Source organism: Heloderma suspectum, chromosome 1, assembly GCF_057233095.1.
Source record: "Heloderma suspectum isolate Gila_16-S chromosome 1, 16-S_ref, whole genome shotgun sequence".
In the NCBI taxonomy this organism is placed as follows: Eukaryota; Metazoa; Chordata; class Lepidosauria; order Squamata; family Helodermatidae; genus Heloderma; species Heloderma suspectum.
The window spans coordinates 153,021,018-153,046,681 of NC_139458.1; the positions used below are offsets into that span (position 1 = coordinate 153,021,018).

Below are 25,664 nucleotides of genomic sequence, written 5' to 3' on the forward strand. Positions count from 1 at the left end.
TGTTGAGAATGAGAGAAAGGGAGTTAACAGAGAGTGGGTAAAAAATAATAATTTAGAAACATAGGAAGATCAGTGATGTGCCCCTCTTTGGCTGCATAAACTAAAAGTGGCCCTGATAATGATTTAGTTTGTGCTCTTCAATGTCATGACAAACTTCATTCATTTAGTTCTAGAGTGTGCACAGTTTCTTCTGCTACATTAAAGAGTATGGAGAAATGGAGCAGATCTCATGCGCATAGGAATTCCTATAAGAATTTGTAACTTGAACTGCGCCCAATTCACAAATCAGCCAGTGGTACTTGGAACATTACAGTTACCAGATGTCTGGATTTTGTTCTCATTTTTGCTGAAGATATATATCATAGTACAGAGAGGACAGTTTCCAGATATGTTTTTTAGATGATTGAGGCACAATCTCTATGGTTGCAGAATAAGAAAAGAATAAATGGGTTAAGGCTGCATTGGCATATGTATCTTGGGTGTTGCATGTGGATCCTTGAAACGTTGCCATTTTGCATGTTTTTCTTTCACTTTCAGCAGTTTGATTTTTTTTCACATATGGAATGGATGAAATATTTGTGGTTCAGAGGGATCTGGTGTAAGACGTGTTTTCTGGTTTTAATAGTTTTGTACCATTGATGTATTTATTTGTTTTTAATGTTATTCTTCATAAGTGTTACTGGATTCTTTTGCAATTTCAGTTTTGAAGTATTTACTATTTTTGACATCTACTGCAGTCCAATGATCTGGGGAACTCTGTTGTAATAAGCAATAAATGGTTGAAAAATACTATTATTTGAATCATTGCTAAAAGTCATTGCTTTTATCACTTACTGAACTGACTCTCGTGGTTTTTAACACATGTTAGCACTCAGACAGTTCAATAAAAAGGCATTATAAACCCTGTCAACTATAAAAAATAATATTGGTGAAGACAAGGAAAGCCTGAAGGAGAAGCATGTTCACAGTAACTCTGAAACATAAGTAATGCTGTTAAATTGTGGTACTGGAAAACAAGAGCCTGGCAACCGCAATGTTAAGTGAAATAGCAAAATATATTATTAGTTGTTTCTGCCTCTGTGTATCTGCTTTGATTGTTCATAGTCATATTCTTGGAAGAGACTAAAAGGTCATTTAGCTTAAAATTCTGTCACAACACTATGACTTGCTAGCTTTCCAGTAAATCATCTTATGCAATCAGTATACTACAAAGGGAAAGCACATTAAGGTGAATGTCGGGCAATAGCTCTGGATGAATTAAGCAAGCCAACTTATGCCCTTTCATACATTCAGATGTGGGGCAGTACTGAAATAAGAGTGGTGGAAGAGAGATGGAAACCTTTCCTCCCCCTCCGTATGGACACCCAATCACACAGAGGCCCTGTTCACATGCTGCTTTTCTCTCCCCTTTATTGAGAGGGAGAAACTATGCAAACTGGGCCTCCCCATGATTAGGCAATGAAGTGGAAGACCTGGGTTGCAGTGATTGTTTTATATTATGAAACTGGTTAGATGAAAGGGGAAGTGTGAACCTCTTCTTGATGTATCCTGCAGGCTATCATGTGCAGCACCAAATATGACTTGAGGAGTGGGGAAGGGGTAGACTTGGTCCATAGGAATCCCATCTCCCCGATCAGATACCCTGTCCAACAGTCCACCAGCTTTGAGTGTCTGTATCTGTTGTTGGGACATGAAGGTAGGATAGGCTTTCTGTTGGTGTATTGCCCATTCTGCTACCCACCAATTTCCCTTGCCAACGTGATGGAGATCTGGAGCAGCTGGGATTTCATGGCTTCCATAAGCACCACAGGCCTGTCTAGAGTTATATCAGGTCCAGTACATGTGGCTGGGCACCATTTGAATCTGATGTTCTATAATGAAATAGGGGGAGCCAGTCATGACCTGATCAAGTTTTACCTTCAGGTGCTTGTAACTTCTGCAAGGATGGGGAATCTGTTTGTATGTTCTGCACTGGGGGACTGATGAATCTAGGTGGTTTTCTGACACCTCTGGGGGAGTTTCCTGCAGTTTTTGCTGGTGGCCCTGATGAGGTCTTGGTCATTGCTTAGAATGAGGGGGTGACCTGGGCCACCAATACATTCACTTCCAAATCATGGCTCCTTGGTATTCAGATTGGATCAACAACTAGAGTGCAAGTAGCAGAAAACTCATAATGAATATGACTGATCACAAGTGAGAGCCCACTTTCGGGCCTACTCTATGGCAATTATGGCTGCAAAGAAATCTTATTTCTCCACAGCCATAACATCTGAATAATGCAGGCTAGCAGAACTCTTTTGAGTGGTGAGAGGCCTGCTTAATATAAATCTTGGGTTCCAGTGTGTAGAACCCTAACAGGCTCCCTGTGACCAACTTGCGTTGCATTTTGTTGACAAAATCAGTTGCATCTGTGCCAACATGGTTACCACATTTGTAACAGAGTAGAAATGGGTATAGCTAGGACGCCATCTGGTCCTGTCGTTACTTATACTTTTCAACGTGCAGCTTGAGGATGTGGACAAACTTTTTAGAGGACTGAGGCCAACCACCTGTATTCTTGCCCATCTTAGCTTTTAAAATCTGCCAGGCCCTCATGCAGGGCCATGAGTTTGGACTTCAGAAGTAATAAATGCTTGTTTGTGATGAGTGTCAGGGTGGACACTGAGCCCATAGAATCCCAGAGTAGTTCTGATTCTGAGGAAGAGCAGTCGCTTCTGGGAGAGGAGTGCGCTCCTCTTTCCCAGGGCTAACAGCTGACCGAGATTCCTCCCACCAGCATTCCTAGCTTAGATAGCAGTCCAGGGAGTGACAGAGCGCAGATAGCAGACTTGATGGACGCGTGACGCCGACGCAGAGAGCGGCGCCAAATGGAGGGCGCAGAAAGGAGGCGTAGTGCCCGGTTGGCACGCAAACAACGGCTGCGCCCAGAGGATCCAAGGGAAAAGGGGAGGGACTCTCCCTAGTCCTTAAGTTCAGGGGTCTGCCAGTAATTCCCTTTCAAACGGGGACCAACTGTTCCAACTTAGGGCATAGGTACTCTGCTGCTCAGATCTAGTTGCTAACGGTAGAGTTGTTAAGTTGTAAAAGAAGAATAAAGCTTTGAAAGGAATCCCTTTGTCTGTGTCTGGACTTGGCTACTGGATTAGACTGAGAGAGGCTTCCAAGGAGCCCTTGACAATGAGTAATAGTGCTCATTGCCTTTAAGGAGACAGTGTTTAGGCCCTTCCTGAAAAAAACAAATGTAGATTCTACAAATGGTGATAACTACCGTGTATATCTAATCTTTCATTTTTGAGCAAGGTTCTGGAGAAGATGGTGGCTTCTCAAATCCAGGTAGTTTGGTGGTATGCTGATGATTCTGATCCATTTCAATCTGGGCTCAGGCCTGGTTTTAGGACAGAAACAAGCTTGGTCATCCTGGTGGATGACTCACACTGGGCAATGGTCAGGGGGAGCACGACCCTGTTAGTTCTCCTGGACCTGTCAGCAGCTTTTGATACCATCAGCCATGTTATCCTTCTGGATTGCCTGGCTGGGGTGGGCTTAGGGGGCGCAATGTTACAATGGCTCCATACCTGGCAGGTCAGTCTCAGAAGGTGATGCTGGGGAATTTCTGCTCTGCCCCATCGTTTGTGGGATGCTGTAGTGTTCTGCTTTGTCCCCCATGCTATTTAATTATCTACATTAAACTGCTGGGGGAAGTCATGGGTGGATGACTCTTGTTTTCCACCCAGTAATTCCAGGAGGGCTATGGAACTTCTGAATAGGTGCTTGGAAGAGGTTTTAGGATGGATGAGGGCAAACAAGCTGAAGTTTAATTCAGCCAAGATGGATATGCTGTAGGTAGATAAAACAGCTGATCTGGATAGAGGGATCTACCTGTTGTTGGATGGAGTTGCAATCCCTCTAGTTCATAGCTTGGGAGTGCTTCTAGATTCAGTGCTGTCTGTGGAAGCACAGGTGGCAGTGGTAGCCAGGAGTGCCATTTACTAAATTTGGTTTGTACATCAGCTGTGGCCCTATCGAGTCAAACTGATCTAGCTTCAGTTATCCAGTTACTGCAATGGGGCTGCATTTCTATGTGAGGCTGCAAGAAGACTTGGAAAATTCAGCTGGTACAGCATCCAACTGCCCAAGTTCTTCCTGGGACTAGATGGTCTGATCATAATGCATCAGTTCTGTGGTAGCTGCACTGGTCACCAGTATGTTTCAAGACCCAATTCAAACTGCTGTTTTTGACATTTAAAACTATTAATGGCTTGGGTCAAGGTTATTTGAAGGACTGCCTACACCCATATGAACTGGCCCAGTTTTTAAGATCATATTTGGAGGCCCTATTTCTGGGTCTGCCATTAATTTCTATAAGGTTGATTGGCACTAGTGATGGGACCTCCTCAGTGGTGGCCCCTGTGTTGTGGAATTCCCTTCCAAGAGAGATACGGCTGGCCCCATCTGTTTAAGAGAGCTTGAAAAACTTAATGTTCTTTCTCATTGCTTTTAATTGAATGTTTTTTTATTGTACATGCTCCTCCTTCTGTTGGTTATTTAAGGTTTTGGATTTGGTTGTTTTTGATTGTATTTTTTACTACAACTCGTTTATTTTAGATTTGTTTAAAATTGGTTTTTGTCTTATGAATTTGTAATATTGAAAATGAGTGTTATATGTAAGCCACCTTGGAAAGACTGTGTTCTGAAACATAGCTAAGAAATATACTAAATAATACATAATTGTGGGGGCAAGGAGAAGCCAGTGTGGGTTTACCACAATGATATTTCAGCACCACCTGAGAGTATGGACCAGGGTTATAAGATAAGACAGAGCAACCCACCTCCAATCTTTAGAGTCACTGGATTTCTGTTTTGTAGAAAACTTCTTCCTGACAACGTATGTGGGAATTAGTCAGAATGAAAGCACAATAGAATTCCATCAACCAACTGCAATTTCTCTCCACCCAATAATTTGTCTGCAAAAGTACCTATCCTTAAGGATCCATAGAAAGGGGGAAGTATTTATATATAATAGAATGTAGGTTTCTAAGTTATCGTACATTGGAAAAACTGTTCCTATTTTTTCTTTTGTTTTACAGCAATCCTCGGTTTCTGATGATTGCTCTAGCCTATGCTATACCATTGGGTGTTTTCTCTGGGTGGTCTGGTGTTCTGGACTGGGTGTTAACCCCAGCTCATATAAGCCAAGTACGTATGTATGTTTATTTTTTATTTGTGCTTAATAAATATTGGCAAAATATTGGTTTTAAAATTGGTAACTAAAACAAACAAGATTTTTGTCCTGATTTTATAGTAAAAGTATTTTCAATGTTGTGACGCTAGCTGGAGTTGGAAAAAATGCCTAAAAATGTTACACTCGGTAGATAAGAAGACAAAATTGGTGTCTGTTGAAGCACATATTTCAACAGACATGTGTGAACATTAGGTGAAACACAAACACAAGTTTATTGAATGAAATATTTTCAAAATCTATAGGAGAAAAGCACTGGATCAAGAAATGTTTATCCCTATCTCATAATACTAATACCTAGTGTCACCAAGTGAAATTGAGAGAAAAGGAAGTGAGTCTTCTCACACTAGAAAGTGAGACAAAAGGAAGTGTTTCTTCACACACTACATAATTTAACTTATGGTATTTGCTGCCTAAAGAAGTGCTGATGGTCACTTCCTCAGATGGCTTTAAAAGGAGATTAGACAAATTCATGGAGAATGGGTCTGTCAGTAGCTAAATAGGACCTCTACGTTCAGAGCACTGGACCTCTGAATATTAGTGGTTATTTACAGATTTAGTGGCTATTTGCCCATTCTGGCTGGGCAAATACCATCCCAATTACTTTCTACTTTGCTTGAAGTAACATTGTATTTCTCTTTCTCTCTCGAATTTTTACAGATAGATGCAGGTTGGATTGGATTTTGGTCCATTGTAGGAGGCTGTGTGTTTGGCATAGCACTGGCAAGGTAAGCATCACAGTCTTCCCTTTTATTTTTTCTTCAGTGAAATTGTATTTTAATTATACTAAAATGATATCCCTTGGGATCATTTCCTGTCATCTGTGACAATTGTAAAAGAACAAATGCTTTTCTGTGGCTTGGGAATATGCTCGTCTTTTAGCATAGTAATGTGTGTGTTTCTTTTTCGTTTTGGTCTGTGAATGCTGGAAATTCCATTTCCTCAGTCATCAAACTGAACAGTTCATATTATTGTGTTTGACAAGTACTCCCTATCCACTGTATCCAAAGGTGGGAAGAACCACTTAGGTAAAATAATCAAGAACCATCAGGTGTTTTTCCTGCTCACTTTCAGCTCTTCCAGTACATATGTGATGGATTTCTCAACAGAATCTTTAAGGACATTGGATACCCTGAATTCTGAGCTAGAAATTAAAGGCTTCCTTCAGACATTATATTGAGCAGCTTTGTGAACTTGTAGGAGTCTCACTGGCATTTCAGTTCATGTGAGCAACTGGATGTGTGAGATGGGAGCTGGTGAATCCCACCCACAACTAAGTCCATGATATGAAGGATACATTTCAGGCATAGAGGAGATTGCCATGACTATCATCAGTGAGCTTCCAAATTACAAGGTATATTGGTCACATAGATGGATATGCTGAATAAACTCTCATGTAAAAGCAGTCCATCCACTTAAAAGGCTGTGCAATGCATAAAACTGTCCACAGTCAAACAAATCTTGGCTTAATAAGCCAAAATACGCATGAGTGACATGCACCTGCATGCAGTCCTTTTCCTGCACTTTGCACAAAAAAACAAGCCAGGGAGCTACACACAACTATAACTTCCCTTTATGTCCAGAGCAGGAACTCTGGTTAATAGCTTCCAAGCAAGCCAGGATCATAAGCCAGCTTTAACCATAATTTAAGGTTGGCTTATGAATCTTAGATAGTTTGGTAGTTAACCATAGTGCCTGGTTTGAACATTAATGGGAAGCATTGTTTATGTGCGGTGTCCTGGCTTGCTTGCTCGCTTGCATGAAGGGAAGAGCGAAGTAGTAGGAAATGGGCTGTGTGGGGTTGCATGCTGATTGTGCATACCTTGGCTTAAGCCAGGATTTATGGCTTACTGTGATGCCCTACCCAGGCCATTGTAATATGTTTGGATGTGGGAAACCCATTTTCAAATCCCTGAGCAGCTGTGAAACTTGCATAAGTTGCCATCTCTCAGCCTAACCTCCTGAGAGGAAGCAAAGTGCTTGTTTTAAATGATAAAGCTCTGTATGGCTTGAGAACAGGCCAATACAGCTTGAGACTAGGGTATGTAAAGGACCACCTTCTCCAATATGAGCCTGTCTGTTGAAATTATTGTCAGAGGCGCTTCTCCAGAGGCTGCTGCTTTTAGAAGCTAGGATCATAATGTCCAGAGAGAAAGCCTTTTCTCTGATTACTTGTTGGTTGTTGAATACCCTCCCAAGACACGTTTGCCTGGCACCTTTTTAAATAGCATTAGGCGCCAAGTTAATAGTATTTCATTTGCCTGAGCTTTTAATGGCCAGAAACTGGAGTTACAAATCTGCTTCCTTTTCTAACTCTTGGTTCTTTTCACTTTTTTATCTGCTGCCTCAGCTGATACATTTTTATAATGCCCTGTGTTATGATTTATTTTGCTACTGCTTGTTTTGTTTCATAGTTGTAAGTCCCTTTAAATTCTTTTAGAAATTGGAATAGAAATACTCTCACTACATACATACATACATACATACATAGTAAAAATGTAATATGCAAGTGAAAAAAAAAAGATTTCTCTGACGATAACTGGTGATCTTTACATTGAGGTTATTTTAAGGTGCCTCCTGATATGAAACTGAATCACACAGTGCTTTCAAACTGTGGGTCCTGACATGTTCCTGCGTGGGTTACACAATAGGAATTTTAATCTCCAGGGGCTTTTTTCTTTCACCTGGCTAGTAGCACACCATTTCTGCTGTGCAGCCCCTTTAAGAAATGGGCTTGCTCCCTTCTTATATGCCAGCACATATGGCTAGGCACACTTTCGACCTGGTGTTCTATAAAGGAATAAGGGGAGCCAGTCATTACTTGGTTGTCATGGATAGATCATTCATTACCTGATCAAGTTGTACCTTCTGGCTGCCTGTAATCTCTGCAAGGATGAGTTTGTGAGGTCTGCCCCAGGAGACTGATACATCCAGGTAGTTTTCTGACCTCTCGGGGGAGTTTCCTGCATATGCATGAGTGTCCATGCACACCAGTGTGGCCCCAACTTGCTGTCCATGTGGCCCTCGGAGTGAAAATGTTGCCTTTCTCTGCTATATGGCATGCTTAAGTTCTATTCAAATACATATGCCTATATTAATATTAACAATGAAAAATAAACTTGTAACTAGTGACATGTTCTTGCATTTTCTGTTGTAGAGGGGAAAGTAGGGCTCGAAAGATGGCGTTTACAAGAGGGTAAATGTTGCCTTGAGAGGGTTCTACCCTTAATGGTGTCCTAAAAATTATTTCAAATAAATAAAAACTCCACTTCATAAAGCACTGGAATGAGATAAACACGTTATTGTCTCAGACATGGGGGTATGCTGCAAATCCACAGGAATGCAGAATAGGCACATTGTGAGAAGAAGCATGGCTTTTATTTAGAAGAATGCACCGTATCATGCCCTAGTTTTTCTGAAACAAGAAACTGAAGTTTGTTACAAACCACAGTTGGAAGCTTCACATCTGCTCCTGTTGTGTGCAAAGGATCGGGAATGTATGGGTTCAAGGCCACCTACCATACAGTCTTGTTACAAAAACCTATGGACTGTCCTGATATTATATTATGTCCAGTTAGTATTGGCTGCAGATTTGACTTTCTAAGAAAATCTGATGTCATAAAAAAACAACAACACAACAACCTATGTTTCTAACCCTTACAGTTGTAAAGTTATACTTGAAAGTAGGCAATGTTCGGTGAAATCTCAGAAGTCAGAGGAGTTGCTCAGTAAGATTTCCAGTGGTCAGAGAGTATAACTGACTAGCATGACCAAGTCTACTGACTGCAATGGGATTCAGGACACAGAATTTCAATCCTAAATGCAGAGCCCCAGCATCATTTTATATCAGCAATGATTGTATCATGTTAACTTTTTGCATGCTCTTATAAAATCTTTTTGTATATTGGGCAGCTCCTTCTCATAAATTATATTGTGCTCTTAAACTGGAGGCTTTTGAAATTGGAGGGCCATCCTTCTTCTGGCCTTTAGATAATTCTAGTACAGATTTGCTGACTCAGACCTATCATGGAAATCTTGACCTTTTGTGAGAGATCAATTTGTTAAATATGTAGTCTGGTTTCAGTCTCAGAATATCCTTCTCATGTCTTTTGTAGCTGCTACAAAACTGATTTCAGATTCCATAGTGAGGCAAGTATTTTGTGGAGCCCCCAAAAGCCCTTCTTTGGTCTGTTTATTTGTGCTTTTTATAAAAAGCTAAAGCTTGATAGTCTGTCGCCAAATATCTCTTTTTGACTGAAGAATTATAAAGCTTCAAACATAGGGGCTTGTGCACAAAAGGAGTGGCAATTTGTCACCTTTGATGGATGTCTCCCCCCTTTTAGGCCTATTCAGCAGTTATCTATGTAGAGTTGAATCAGTGTCTGTGCTGACTATAATCTGCTGAAAGTTGTAATTAGGAAAATTAGATAATGATTCTTGTCAAGTGTGACAGGCTCATGTATTTCAGTGTCGGTCCTGTGACTTACCAAGCAGGCAGCCTGGTATCTGTTGTAACAGCTCAGTGTGGGGACCCTTTTTGTTCTACCAGCTGCTAATTTTCTTAGTACCTCCAATGTTTCCATTTAACTATAGTGTAATTTTACTTCCTCCTAGTCCCCAACTCCCAATCCCTTCCTCCCAACGCAGTTAAATTGCAATGTAATTTCACTCTACTTGCAAGCATTATTTACTGGCTAAACACAAAATATAAAGGACACTACATTCCAGTCTTTCTTTCTAGTTTTTGATGATGCAAAAGCTATCATTTGGATGTCAAGCTATCTCTGCACGCAGTAGAAATGTTTGTGCCTGTGGTACAAAATTATGCCTGTCAAAGAAAGGCACAGTTGGAAAATGAGCTCTCAAATTTCATTATTTTGTTACCTGTACTATATGGTGTCTTCCTCCACATGAGATTTATGCTCTCGATACTGCCATTCTCCTAGCCCCAAACCAGGAATTTGAGATAATTTATATGGCAAGTTTGTGACTGAAGAGCCTTGGATATTTGGGACACCTGGTGGTGATTGTACCCTTTCGTTAGCAGCTGTAAAATGAGTTTCATTCAGGGTGGGGATGAGAAAACAACTTCAAAGAGTGACATTCATGTGTTTTGGGTTTTTTGAAAAACTGTACAGCGACACAAATCAGCCTCCTTTTTTCCCTGGCATTTTTCTTGTCGCATTTGCTAATGATCAGAGAGAGAGATATATATATATATATATATATATATATATATATATATATATATTTGTCCTTCACATTTCAGAATTCCCTTCATCTTTTAAACTGCAGCAAAGTCGAAATGAAGAAACGTTGTGACATAGTGTAATTTCTTTAAGCAGTGGGTTCGACAGCAACGACTTACGACTCTTAACTATAGGGTGCACATACTGTGAATTTTCTGGATCATAAAATACTGGGCCAAGTTTGTGGGGAAAGTTGGCAATGGGCTTTTTGGGGGCCCTGTGGTAGGAAGGAATTCCTTTGCTGCTCTTCTATATTTCTCACACTACAGAGAACTAGGTGATGTACAGGACACAGTTGTAAACTCAAGGTCAAGGGCAGTGTCACAATTGGACAGACAAAACAGAATGGAAGAGAGGAGGAGAAACAGCAGTAATAAAGTGTGTGTTTGAGTGGAGAGTAAATTGGGAGTAGGCAGGGAAAGGAACTTCTATGTACAGAGCCACTATACTTCTGAATGCTATTGCATTCATGTCCTGTTTGTAAGCTCCCCAATGGTGCTTGACTGGCCACTGTTAGCACGTAGGATTAGATGGATTGGTGTGATGAGCAAGGCAGTTCTTAGTGCCAATTTGGCACTATGTGAAAAGGTCCAGGAAGTGTTTTCCAAAAGAGAGTTTCAAAGAAATATTGATAGGAAGAGGCTGGACATAGGAATGGAAACAATCTTTCCAGGATATGGGTAGAAATGGAAGGAGACGCCGCATCAGAGAAGGGAAAGGAAGGTGTTAAAGCATGGGGATAATTATGGGCAAAGGGAGCAAGTCAACAAAGGGTGTACAAACTTGGAGACACCTTAGGTGTTACATCATTTATAGAGGGGTAGGCAACCTGGTGCCCCCTGATGTTTTGGACAGCAACTCGCATAATCCCTGACCATTGGTCATGCTGGCTTGGGACAATGGGAGATGTAATCCAAAACATCTGGAGACCACCAGTTTTCCTATTTATATGGTATAAACTCCTGTATCTCCTGCAGTTATTACTGCCAGTAGCCCATGGAAATACATCTCCAGAATGAGCTTCTATTTATTTTGAGGCTGCTCCAGCTCAGAACCTCAAGGAGCCTGCAGCTCTGTACCTTAGTCACTGTAAGACACATAATTGTCTTCCATCTTCCTGCTCCCTAATTCAAGGATCCTAATGCCCTCGAAGTGGCAAAGACAGGGGCCTTCTAATCCTCCTGCTCATTATGCAGGATACATTACTACATCGAGTGAAATGTGAATGGTTGGAGGCAACATTACATTGGTGTGAGTGGTACTGGATACTTACTTGTGTTTGGAACAGAAACATATTTCATTAATGGAACGTGCACTTTGGATCCAACCCATTGAATTTAGTGGAAATCGGTGTTTGTGTATTGAAGGAAGGCGGTGGGGAGGGGGGAGTTTCAAATCAAGGCAGATATTGGTTTCTAGTACTAAAACAATGTCATCTTGACAGAGGTAAAGATGATGTTTGACTTCTTCATAATGCAACAATATATTAGGGATCAATGTGTTTCAGGTTGTAAGACACTTCATGACAGGCAAGTATAAAACAAAAATAGACAACTTTTTAAATAAATCAATGTCAAGACAATTATAAATATACTCAACTTGGAAACTCTGTGAGGTCTTTGTTTCTGTTGATGTCCCTTCCTTGTTTGCTTCCTTCCAGCTTAAAAATATTACACCAGAAATTGCTATTTTAAATGATACCATCCTTGCAATATAGGTGAAGTATAATGCTCTTTCTCCGTTTATGGAATGTATGAAGGGTTTGTAAAGTGTGATTTATGTTTGTTTCAGGTTTGCTGATTTTATCAGAGGAATGCTGAAACTTATACTTCTTCTATTATTGTCAGGAGCAACTTTGTCATCCATCTGGTTCACTTTGACATGTGTAACAACCGTCATTCACCTTCCTGTAACTACAGGTATGCTAATTTCCATCCTTGGCAAATGATTGTTTTGGTGGTTGTTTTTCAGTATCTGGGATGTTGGGAAAGTAAGTTGTATTGCAGATTCATTACTATGAAACTCTTTTAATTCTAAAATAAACACTGTGGTCCTACTAGGCATAGGGAGATTGGCACATATAGCAGGACTCTTTTGCTGTCAGTCATTAACTCCCCAGTGCCACGGTGTATCTCAAACTGCTTTATAAATCTTCCACCCAGAGTTTGCAAAAGAGAAGTGACAGCCCGGGGCGGGGGGGAGGAAAAAATTAGAGTGGAGACTATTTTTTACCCCAAGACCCTTTTTTGTTTTTCCCTGAAAAGTCGAACATGTTTGGATTATGGAATGTTTTCTTTAAGAACAGGGAATGAAGTGTTTAAGACAAGGTGTTCATATATTACTACCTGGTCTTTACTCCCCTAAAATTATTTCTAAAAGCCATGTTAAAGGAAGACATTGATAGGAACACTAGAGATGTAAAATCCCTGGATATTTTGAAGCCATGAGGGGAAAATGTTTTTTAATCTGCTCTATAAGGCTCCCAGCATAGATATTTCTTCCATTCGTTATTAAAATTATTAATCTGATATACAGTATATATTTACTAATATACATTTAGGGGTGCTCCAACTCATGTTCAGTTTCCCAACATGTAACGAGACATGTTACGTTATATATTATGACGTAATATATAAAGAAAATAATATATAAAGAAAATGTGCATTCTTGACAGCTTGGGTTTTTTCTATAGGGTGTAGTGTTTCTGGGTTTGTTCTGGTTAGATGTTGTAGCAGTCAGTGGGCCAGTTTGCACATCACGATAAGCCACCCTGAAAATAATCCACAGTGGGTTAGTTGTTCGCTCGCTAACCTATATCATTCCCAACAAACAATCAGGCAATCTGCAGCTTGCTGTGGCTTGTTTCTCCTTTAGTCCTCCTGCCAACTCCTGGCACGTATCCCATGGACCTTTGCAGCACACCCTCAGCAGCCTACTCTGCTAATGAGCACAAATGTGCTCATGAGAAGAGTAGACTTTATTTTGTAGAATTTTTTTTTCACCTTTGGGGAAATTTGTGCATATATAACTTTTTCTTTGTTTACTTTTGGGGAGATTTGCACAAATTTTCTATACCTCAGTAGTTACTGTGAATAAGAATGGCAGTTATTGTGAATTTGCACAAATCTCTCTGAAAGTTTTTTTTTTTTAAACTTAAATTTGTGCAAATCTTTGCATAGGTGAAAAAGATAACATTAAATATGCACAAATCTCCCCAAAGGTGAAGAGAAATAGTGTTAAATATATGCAAATCTCCCTGAAAGTGGAAAAAAATAATGTTAAATTTTTACAGATCTCCCTGAAGATGAACCCCGCACCCCGTTAAATATGTGCAAATCACCCCAAAGGTGGGGAAAAAGTGTCACTGTCACTGTCTAGGGGGGTGATGATGTATCAGAGGAGGGGCGGATGGTGAGGGAGGATGGAGGCAGGAGGTGGCACTAGTGAGATCGCAAGGAGTGACCGGATTTTTTGCTGTTCTTGCCATGCGGTTCTGTAGACCTTTCCAGCAAGCCATGCATAAGCCACTCTGCTGGGTTCGCATGTCACGACAAGCCAATCTGAAAACAAGCCACCCTGAACAACGCAACAACAATCAATAGGTTCTCAGGGTGGCTTGTGTGTGGTTAACAAACAGCGCCAAGGAAACCATGCAGGGTTTCGACATCACGACATGCTGCCCTGAAACAAGCAAGGATTGTCATGTCATGCGAACCAGGTCAATGAATGTGGTGCTAAAACCCATATATAAGAGAAACACTGTAGGTTATCCCACCACTACCACTGTATGCTACGGAACAACATGTTTCTCACCTATATTTCTTTAAAAAAATTTTTTTTAAAGCTTTGAGGGTTGGGTCTATGGAACTCACTGCCACAGTTTTTAATAAATTCCCAGTTAGACCTTACTGTTAGGGAACGCTGCCTCAGGTATAAAACCTTTAACTTCTGCTACCAAAATAAACCCTCTCTACCTAAAAGAAACTCAGTAACCTGGTTCTTATGGTGTATGCATGGGACTGACACCACCACTAGAGACAACATTTCCAAATGAACAAAAATTAAGATGATTATTAAGAGGGAATTATTTACAAAAGGGAATAAAAGTCACTCTTCAAATAATGGGTTGAAAGTGCTTAAAGTTTCTTAAATTAAATATTCTTGGTTACCATTCCTAATAGGTAAGAGTCTTCGCCAGCTAAATAAACTCTCAATACGTTTCCCTTCAGGCCAAACTACACTAAACTCCACCTCAACCAATTCCTCACAAACACAGACAGATGCTGTACACCAGTCTTCCTCTACCTCCAGTTCTTCCTGCTTCTTCTGGCTTTTAGGATGATTGAGATGTTTCAGGGACTGCTTGCTGTGGTTCCTAAAATGTATTATGTATAACTTGGTTTGCTCATAAAATTATCATGTTTAGTATATTAAATTTAAAAGTTCAGGTTTTTTTCAGATAATAATTTCAATTTTAATGAGTTTACTTTTAAATATTTTAAATTGTAATGATAATTTATAAGCAAACCAAGTTATATGTAATACATTTTATGTTCCTAAAGCAGGGGTGGGCAAGCTCAGGGGCTCTGGGGACTGCACCCCTGCTGCCACGTGCTGATGAATTGCAGCAGCAGCAGCAAAATAATAGGTGTTCTGTCTCTGAAATTCAGCAGCAAACTGCAGCGGTGGCCTTCAAAGGTCAAATGTCGCTTTAAAAGAAAGCTTTAAAGCAACATTTTGAGTTGTTTGGCCACTGTCACCACAGCAAATTCAGCAGGGGCAGCAGGGACATATTGCCCACTCCTGTCCTAAAATAAAAAAGTGACTTTAGACTTGTAAAGAGTACAGATCTTTTTTTTTTCTGTTTCTGTTCACGCACAGAAGAAACTGGAAAAAAACCCTTTTTTCTGTGGCTTCAAAATTTCCAGAAATTTTAGATCTGTACTGCTGCTCTGCCTCTGCTGGTTCCGTTGCACCCATGGGACCTACTGCGAGGGCAACAGGAACTAGCACTTGCGAAAGGAACCCCAGAAATGAGCAGAAACTGTTTCCAGACTGGGACCTGTGCCTTTCGAGAAACAAACATTCCTGCTTCTTTCTGATTGCTTCTGGAGCTGCTAGGTTCCCATTGTGCTAGCGGTAGTTCCTGCTGGTGAGCTGGCCATATTGGATACTGCCCCTAGTTCCCAAAACCATTGTAATGCAGCAGGGGAGACCACTGTCAGAACTGACCATGTAAGACCCCACTATAGAAGTGCAAGTCCAGGCATACAGTTGAAGGAACTTCCTTGGTGGAGCCTTTAACTGGTAAAAATAACCTAGCTTTGAAGAAAAGGCAGTAATAACCTGTAGTTTTATTTACTGATAGAAAGCAAAGGAGGGGGGAATTTTGAAGTTCATTAAACTGAAGTGTTTTTGACAAGGCTTTCAAAACTGCTGTTAGCTGATTGCAAACATTGGTTAAAGAAAGTGATTAATGAGGTTGCTTGGAGTTCCAGTTTATAGTTGCACGTTGTTTTTTGTGGTCAACTAGTATGCGGTGCTTATCTAGAATCTGGGAACCCATGCATGTTCTGAAATAACAAGCTATTATGAGATGCTTGTAAAATGCTGAACTAGTAAACGTCACAATTTTTCCTTTGGTTGCTCTTACTATGCTAAACAAGTCATATACAGAAAACAGTTCTATATCATATGTGCTTTTTTGTTTTGGAGCTAGTCTATCATTTCTGTTACTTCTTCACTTTATGTTTTGACATCACAGGCCTCCGCCCCCCCCCCCTTAAGTTTCTTCATCCTGTGCTTTGTTTCTGAGTTTTCCCTGTCTTCTACTATCTATAGGTGATACCCTGCTGCTCCTGGCGAAGTGCTTAAACTGAGATCTGGGATAGAATGTTGAAATTTTTGTATAGTAACAAAACTTCATTTGTTGTTCAGTCGTTCAGTCGTGTCCGACTCTTCGGTAGTTGCACATTTTTAAATCTTTCTCTTCCGCTTTTGTGGCTTACCTGCTGTTCTTCCCTGTTCTCTTGTTTTCTTAAGCAATTCTCAATTTCCTCCTGTCCTTCTGGACTTTTCACTTTAATTTGTTCCTGTTTTAGTTTACTAAAAGGACCATAGAGTTAAGTAGCCAAGGTGACATATGAAGCCACCTTATTGGACTTGAGGGTTATTACTCTGGGAGGTGGGAAGCAGGGCAGTTTATACTTTGGTAGCTAGTGTCTGAAGCTTTGTGCAAGTATAGTCAGCCATTTAAAACATCAGCTTATGTTCTCCTTCCATTTGGGAGCTTTTTCTTCTAAAGTAGGTTTAGAAGACTTTCATTTAAGTTGAGAAGAGCCACTCCCAGAATGTTTCATAAGAATATAAGAAGAGCCATTGCTGTATCAGACCAAAGGCCTATTTAATCCAGCATTGTGTACACACAGTGGCAAGCCAGATGCCTGTGGGAAGCCCACAAGTGGGATATGAATGCAATAGCACCTTCCTGCTCATGTTCCCCATCCACTGGTATTGACAGGCACAATGCCTCTGATGTTGGGGGTAATATATAGCCATCGCTGGAAGTTGCATATGTACTTAAATCAAGCCTGAGAGGACTGAAGCTCATAGTTGTGGTCTTAACAATTCTGATTAGACAAGTCTTTAGTTCGATATTGTGCTCTTGGTTTCAAAGAGGAGCATTGTTGGTTTGAAGTAGGTGTGCTGTACCCTACTTTCAAGAGCAACCACCCTTTTTTTCATGTGAAATTCCCGGAGAGTCTGTATAATGAACTTTGAGATTCAGCTGTTGTTCCTTTTTGTGGTGTTCTATAGCTACAGAGCTTCCCTTCCCCAGCTATGCCATTGAACTTAGTTTTTAATTAATGAACAGAACTTTAATTGAGTACTCTCTTTATATAAATAGGTCTGTCTAATTCAAATTAACTTTGAGGCTCCAAAATTGTCTTTGGTGCATAGCTATAAACCAGAGATGACTATAGCATATTGAAATGGATGTCTGGCTGACAGGAAATACCACCTGAATTACCAGTACTATACATTCCATTTGGTCTGTACTTTGATCTGGTTTTCATATTTTAAAGCAATCAGCGCTGGACTCGTTGTTGTTGTTGTTGTTGTTATTAAGCGAGAAAAGTATTTTAACGGCTGAACAAAAGCTTTGCAGAAGCTGCTATCTATGGGGTAGCAAATTGTTACACCGTTCTCTCCTATCAGAGGCGAATAGATAAACTAAGAGCATTTCCCTTTTTGCTTGTCTGCACTGTTATCAAATGCAGGCAGTAGAGTACATTCCCCCTTCATGGATCACTGCCTTGTTTTGGCGAAGGGGCTTGCGTAACTCAGTGAAGCCATAAGCTATGCCGTGCAGGGCCACCCAAGACGGACAGGTCATGGCAGAGAGTTCTGACAAAATGTGGTCCACTGGAGAAGGAAATGGCAACCCACTCCAGTATTTTTGCCAAGGAAACCCCATGGAACGTATCACAAGGCTAAAAGATATGAGGCCGGAAGATGAGCCCCTCAGGTCGGAAGGTGTCCAATATACTACTGGGGAAGAGCAGAGGGTATTTCCAAGTAGCGCCAGAAAGAGTGAAGCGGCTGGACCAAAGCCGAAAGGACACTCAACTGTGGATGTGTCTGGTGGTGAAAAGAAAATCCGAGTAAAGAACAATATTGTTTAGGAACCTGGAATGTTAGATCAATGAATCAAGGTAAGCTGGAGGTGGTCAAACATGAGATGGCAAGATTGAACATCGACATCTTGGGAATCAGCGAACTAAAATGGACAGGCATGGGCGAATTTAATTCAGGTGACCATCATATCTACTATTGTGGGCAAGAATCCCTTAGAAGAAATGGAGTAGCACTCATAGTCAACAAAAGGGTGGGAAAAGCAGTACTGGGGTACAATCTTAAAAATGATAGAATGATCTCAGTACGAATCCAAGGCAAACCATTCAACATCACAGTAATTCAAGTCTGTGCCCCAACCACTGATGCCGAAGAAGCTGAGGTTGATCGGTTCTATGAAGACCTCCAACACCTTCTAGAACTAACACCAAAAAAAGATGTCCTCTTCATCATAGGGGACTGGAATGCTAAAGTAGGAAGTCAAGAAATCACCGGGATAACAGGCAGGCATGGCCTTGGTGTACAAAATGAAGCAGGACAAAAGCTAGTAGAGTTTTGCCAAGAGAACATGCTGATCATAGCAAACACTCTTTTCCAACAGCACAAGAGACGACTCTACACATGGACATCACCAGATAGTCAATATCGAAAGCAGATTGATTATGTCCTTTGCAGCCAAAGATGGAGAAGCTCCATACAGTCAGTAAAAACAAGACCTGGAGCTGACTGTGGCTCAGATCATGAGCTGCTTCTTGCAAAATTTCGGCTGAAATTGAAGAACGTAGGGAAAACCACTAAACCATTCAGGTATGACCTAAATCATATCCCTTATGAATATACAGTGGAGGTGAGGAATAGATTTAAGGGATTAGACCTGATAGACAGAGTGCCTGAGGAACTATGGATGGAGGTCCGTAACATTGTTCAGGAGGCAACAACGAAATCCATCCCAAAGAAAAAGAAATGCAAGAAAGCCAAGTGGCTGTCTGAGGAGGCTTTACAAGTAGGTGAGGAAAGAAGGGAAGCAAAAAGCAAGGGAGAAAGGGGAAGATATATCCAACTGAATGCAGAGTTCCAGAGAATAGCAAGGAGAGACAAGAAGGCCTTCTTAAATGAACAACGCAAGGAAATCGAGGAAAACAACAGAATGGGAAAGACTAGAGATCTCTTCAAGAAAATTGGAGATCTCAAGGGAACGTTTTGTGCAAAGACGGGCATGATAAAGGACAAAGAAGGCAGGGACCTCACAGAAGCAGATGAGATTAAGAAGAGGTGGCAAGAATACACAGAAGAACTATACAGGAAAGATCATAATGTCCTTGATAGCCATGATAGTAATGTCCTTGATAGCCATGATAGTGCGGTCACTGAACTTGAGCCGGACATCCTCGAGAGTGAAGTCAAGTGGGCCTTAGGAAGCATTAGTAACAACAAAGCTAGCGGAGATGACAGTATTCCAGCTGAGCTATTTAAAATCCTAAAAGATGATGCTGTTAAAGTGCTTCATTCAATATGCCAACAAATTTGGAACACTCAGCAATGGCCGCAAGACTGGAAAAGGTCAGTTTACATTCCAATTCCAAAGAAGGGCAACGCCAAAGAGTGTTCAAACTACCGCACAATTGCGCTCATTTCACATGCCAGCAAGGTGATGCTCAAAATCCTACAAGCTAGGCTTCAGCAGTATGCGAACCAAGAACTACCGGAAGTACCAGCTGGGTTTCGAAGAGGCAGAGGAACTAGAGATCAAATCGCCAACATTCGCTGCATCATGGAGAAAGCAAGAGAATTCCAGAAAAACGTCTATTTCTGCTTCATTGACTACGCTAAAGCCTTTGATTGTGTGGATCACAACAAACTGTGGCAAATTCTTAAAGTGATGGGAGTACCAGACCACCTTACCTGTCTCCTGAGAAACCTGTACGAGGGTCAAGAAGCAACAGTAAGAACCGGACATGGAACAACCGAGTGGTTCAAAATTGGGAAAGGAGTACGACAAGGCTGCATATTGTCACCCTGCTTATTTAACTTATATGCAGAGTACATCATGAGAAATGCCGGGTTAGATGAATCAGAGGTCGGAATTAAGATTGCTGGGAGAATTATCAACAACCTCCGATATGCAGACGATACCACCCTAATGGCAGAAAGTGAAGAGGATCTAAAGAGCCTCTTGTTGAGGGTGAAAGAGGAGAGTGCAAAAGCTGGTTTGAAACTCAACATTAAAAAAACGAAGATCATGGCATCTGGCCCTATCACTTCCTGGCATATAGAAGGGGAAGAATTGGAAGCAGTGACAGATTTTACTTTCTTGGGCTCCAAGATCACTGCAGACAGTGACTGTAGCCATGAAATTAAAAGACGCTTGCTCCTTGGGAGGAAAGCTATGGCAAACCTAGACAGCATAGTAAGAAGCAGAGACATCACCTTGCCAACAAAGGTCCGTCTAATCAAAGCTATGGTTTTCCCAGTAGTAATGTATGGCTGTGAGAGCTGGACTATAAGGAAGGCTGAGCGCCGAAGAATTGATGCTTTCGAACTGTGGTGCTGGAGAAGACTCTTACGAGTCCCCTGGACTGCAAGGAGGTCAAATCAGTCCATCCTAAAGGAAATCAACCCTGAGTGCTCATTGGAAGGACAGATACTGAAGCTGAAGCTGAAATATTTTGGCCACCTAATGCAAAGAGAAAACTCTCTGGAAAAGACCCTGATGCTGGGAAAGACTGAAGGCAAAAGGAGAAGGGGACGGCAGAGGATGAGATGGCTAGATAGTATCACCGATGCAATGAATATGAACCTGAGCACACTCCGGGAGAGTGCGCAGGACAGGAAGGCCTGGCGTGCTATGGTCCATGGGGTCACGAAGAGTCGGACACGACTGAACGACTGAACAACAACAAGAGTACATTCTGGCAAAAATGTATCCTGTCTGAATTGATGCAGCAAAATAAACTTATACATTCACTTCAGTTCTTATTTACTAGGACCAAAGTGGACAGGCTTTGCCAGGTGAAAATACGCTCTCTCTCTCTCTCTCTCTCTCTCTCTCTCTCTGTCTCACACACACACACACACACACACACACACACCACTGATCCAAAACAGAACTGGTAGATCAAGTTTGTATTTTGCCAGTCTCAAATCACTCTGTTTTCAAAGATTTCAGCATGCACAAAACATGATTGCTTGGGAATAACATAAGCTTCTTCATTTTCTTTTAGTTCTTGTAACATCCAGTTTAATTGCTTCTTTTATTAGAAGAATGTTGTTGTGATGGTGGAAAATCTCAACGGATTTGGTGGGTCACATGAATTCTTAAAAGTTTTTTTGGTAGCCTCCTTCAGGACTGGAAGTAGTTGGTGGTTCTGTGCAGAAGTGTAAAAAATAAAACTTGCATGTAAATTAGCTTACACAGTCTAAGCACTCATGGAAGACAATGTTGGCCTATCTTTTAGTAAACCAAGTGTGGCTTCCTTTGTCATTACCATTGTTTATATAACTACTTAGTGATCATTGGTCTAAAGGGGTGTGCTCAGTGAAGGATCTTGGGCCTTTGTGACTGGCTTGTTCTTGGCTGCATAATGTTGTTTACTTCTCCAATCCACTGTGATTGCCACCTCACTGCTATGAATGCTACCATAAATGTACATGTATGCAGAATGGCAGTAGTTTAGAGGTACCGGGGAGGGACAATAATTTGGTATAGGGGGGAAGGATAAGACCACTGTTCAGACCACTTTGTGAGTAGATTTCTGTCAGACTTTATTTAATTCAGGATTTTGGTTTGCTATCGCTGTGTACTACCAGCATTGATTTGCCCCTGTTTTAAATATAATGTCTATGCATGCAAAATGAGACTGGATTGCATGTACCATCCAATGTTTGGGGGAGTAAGGGATCCTCAAAACCTGCTCACAAAGCAAACTTTAATGAGAGACACAAATCAGGCTGACCTGGTGGTTATGACAAAAACTCTGTGCTCAACTGGATTCTACAACATGCTTTCCAAGATTTTTGGCTTGTAGGTTTTCTTACATTACGCACCTTGCATGGCCTATAAGCAATGCCAGGTTGCTCATTTGCCCATGTAGCAAAAGAACAGGATATTCCACCACTAACAATTCCTGTTCCCTGTATGAAAACCATGTAGCTGGGCAATTCCCTGTCTCCCTCCCCCATTGCTTATTCTTTCTCACTTAAGTAGTGAATATTTTGACCATTCTCCCTAGTGCTGTGAAACTAAGACGTCCTAACATTTTTCAGACTAGTACAAGATGTATATGTGTGCGATCAAAATGTTGAGATAGTTCAAGTGCAAGAATGAAGGAACGTCATCTGATAAGACAGGTTATTTTATCCCCGTAAGCAAAAAATGTTGCCTGTACCTGCAGCTGACACAAGAGCTTATTATGTGCAGAGATGAATTTAGGCCTGTCAGTTACAAATTGATCCCGCCAGATTTCAAGCTCTGCTAGATGCCCTTATTCTTAACTAAGGATGAGAGTTATCTTATTTCTTAATAAGTATGTTTAATTAGTTGTCTTTTCCTGCAGAATTTTAGGGAAAGCAGACTAGGGAACCTGCCAAAATGAGGGAACGATTTCCTCCTTTGATGTAGCAAGCAGCCATTGCTTCTCTTGTAGCCTTGAGCATCCCTGTCTAGAGTTTACCACTAATATCTGTACGACATACCAGCACAATAAATCATCACATTTAAAAGCATTTCTTATCCCATTTTTGCCTGAACATATTTTAGCACTTGGCATAAAGTCTTCTAAAGCAGAATCCATTAGTCTTGATAAGTTGCTAAAGGTCAGGTTCTTCTTTTTAGATCCAGTGTGTTTTTCTGACACATTTTGCTAATAGAATACTGTTGTTACCTTTTGAGGAGACAGACCCTTGTAAAACCTCCTCCAGAATTGGGCTGTGATGACCTGCAGACTCCTTATTTGAGTGGCCTGCCAGGTTCCTTTGAAATAAGTGGCCCTTGTGAAATTGCATCTTTTCTTTTGTGTCATCTGTAGTACATATCTGAGGACCAAAGTACATTATGGAGAAAAACAGAATTGTACTTCTGCAGACTATCTGTATTCAGGATTTAGCATTTTCTGTGTTCATTTATATCCATCAGTAGATTTCTTCATATTTCTGGAACTTCTGTGTGTCTGACCAAGGTAGTGCCGTGGATTTAGACATTGTTTTTTTTCTGACTGTTTTTTAGAGAAAATAATATTATATAGATGCAGTACATTTTCTTGATTTATGTCCTTGTGGCTTGAAAATCAGGCTTACTTGCACATGAAATAATTTCTGAAGGATGGAAATGCATCAGCTATTTAAGTGCTAATTTATAGGGATTCGTGCCAGCTTTATTCCTGAATGTAATGATGCAATATAATGGTGACCTTTGTACTCCAGAGTAATTGGGAGACATGGCACATTTAAATTGATTTGGTTGAACTTATTCTTTTTTGTGTTAATTAAAAGTTGCAGGGTGTAGTGTGCATCTCAGTTAAAGTACTGGAGTTCAAATGCAGGGCAGTGCTTGGTGACACTTGGGCTTTGGGGCGGGAATGTAAGATTGCTATTTAAGAAGCGAGAACTGGTTCAGCATTAATGCCAGAGCAGCTTTTCATTGACATCAGAGGTCACAGGGGACATTGGCATTTCCTTGAACTGCAAAGCGGGAACACACTGTGTATAACAAAAATAGTTTATCAGTGTGTCGAAGTATCTATCTTAGCAATTATGGTAGAATATTTTACAGTTTCAAGGTAGTTTGGGTTCATTAAGTGTTCATAAGTACTCCAATAAATGGATACCTGCTAATGGTGCTGCTGCTCACTGTATGGGGAAGAAGACAAGTCTGAAGCAGCTAATTTCTAGCTTGTACTTCCAAAAGGTTGCCTGCCCAAAGTGGCTAGATAAACCAAGACTGCCCATTATAAGTGCTATAAGTTAATGCAGCCTTGTAGCACTGATCCCTCTGCCCCTTTCTCATACCCGTGAGAAATTCCTTCTTATTTTTAAAGTACATCATCACTTTCACTGCTCAGAATATGCAAATGTTTACATGAATATTGCAACAATGAAACTGTTATTGTAAGTACTACTCTGCCAATGTGACATGTTTCATGGGGCATAAAATCATACTAAATCTCTCACATTATCAGAGTTGTTTCATCAGCTTTTGATTTAAGAAGCTAGGAAGAGAAGGTTAGTGACGTAGAAAGTTTATGATGAGACCCCAAGTTACACTTCCAGTCAAGGACACCAATTAGCCAAACTAAATCAAAATAAGCATTATTTCTAGGACTTTTCAAGTCAAAAGAACTGCTTTCAGGGGAGACAAAATATTTGCCCCCAGAAAACCTTAATTGGGAGAAGGTTTACCTTATTTTCTTCCTATTCATTACCATTTGTTTCCTCCATCAGTTGTTGTTTGTGTGTGCGCTCATGTACACACGTGCGCGCACACACACAGAGATAAGCCTTCTTTCTCCTTCCAAGAGTGATTCCAGCCAGTCATGTAATGAATGGGAAGACATTACAATGTTTGCTATGTAGCCAGTCAGTTTTAGCTGTGTACTGACATTGAGCTGAAGCACAGACAATTTAGGATGAGTCTTCTTGGATTACTTATATGGTAGTTCTAACTAAATGGAAATCACATAGTGAACAAAATGACATCGCAATGATGCTAAGTAGCCAATGATATCTGGCTATGTGTCTCAGAGGGCTAACAAAGCTCATTCAGAGTGAGGGCAGTGCTTCCTCAATAGCTGAAACATTCCATCCTCTTTTGAATCCGTCACTGAAAAATTATTTTCAGTGCTGACAAAAATGTTAACAAAAACATCCTTGCTTTCAGCTCAGCCCTACTTATTTCATAAAGAGGATTAGATTAGTACACATAAAGAATGTGGTCATGTTACTAGGAAAATACATGCATGCATTTGAATGGATTGACCCCTATGAACATAAAGTATTATGCATTCATAACTTCTAGCATTTAAATTTGCACTGCCTACAGAGTCATCATAAAGTTTTCCCAGTGTTGCTTGGAATTTTGAAGGACCTTCCATCGTCCTCTTCCTGCTACCCTTAAGCTCATTGAGTCAATTGTGATGGAGAGAAATCTCCTTCTTCAATTCTGCCATATGCTTCCTTTCCTTGGTCCATGGGAGAAAGAGTAATAAATTCTGCATCTGATGGCAGCTTCAGTCAGCTGGCCATACGCATGGAGCTGACACACACAGCAGTTTTGAGCAGCAGCCATACTCCCAGAGGCCATATGAATTGGCTCATAGTCATGAATCATCTCTTCACTATATAGGTAATAGCCAAGTTGCAATTGTGCAGAGTTTTACAGAGGCACTCTTTGGCGTAACTGCTGAAGTTCCCTGCTAGTCTGTTTGCCCCAAAAGGGTCCGCTTCTTCTCACAGACTAGTTAGACAATCCTTATCAAGGAGTAGCAGTTACACCATCCTCACTGAAAACTCTTATACCACTGGCACTTTTAGCCTGTCTAGTTAAAGCA

At 40.8% G+C, this 25,664-nt stretch overlaps 1 protein-coding gene across 4 annotated transcripts in view; it reads left to right on the plus strand.

Moving 5' to 3' along the window:
* SLC49A4 (solute carrier family 49 member 4) overlaps positions 1 to 25,664 on the plus strand; it is a 136,913-nt gene that overhangs the window by 72,157 nt on the left and 39,092 nt on the right. For 3 of the 4 annotated variants that reach the window (XM_084807240.1, XM_084807253.1, XM_084807246.1), the window contains exons 5-7: positions 5,088 to 5,196; positions 5,900 to 5,967; positions 12,280 to 12,407. In XM_084807240.1, the coding sequence (XP_084663366.1) occupies positions 5,088 to 5,196; positions 5,900 to 5,967; positions 12,280 to 12,407 (305 nt within the window). The remainder of the gene's footprint in view (positions 1 to 5,087; positions 5,197 to 5,899; positions 5,968 to 12,279; positions 12,408 to 25,664) is intronic. The other variant, XR_014784045.1, reaches the window with a different exon arrangement.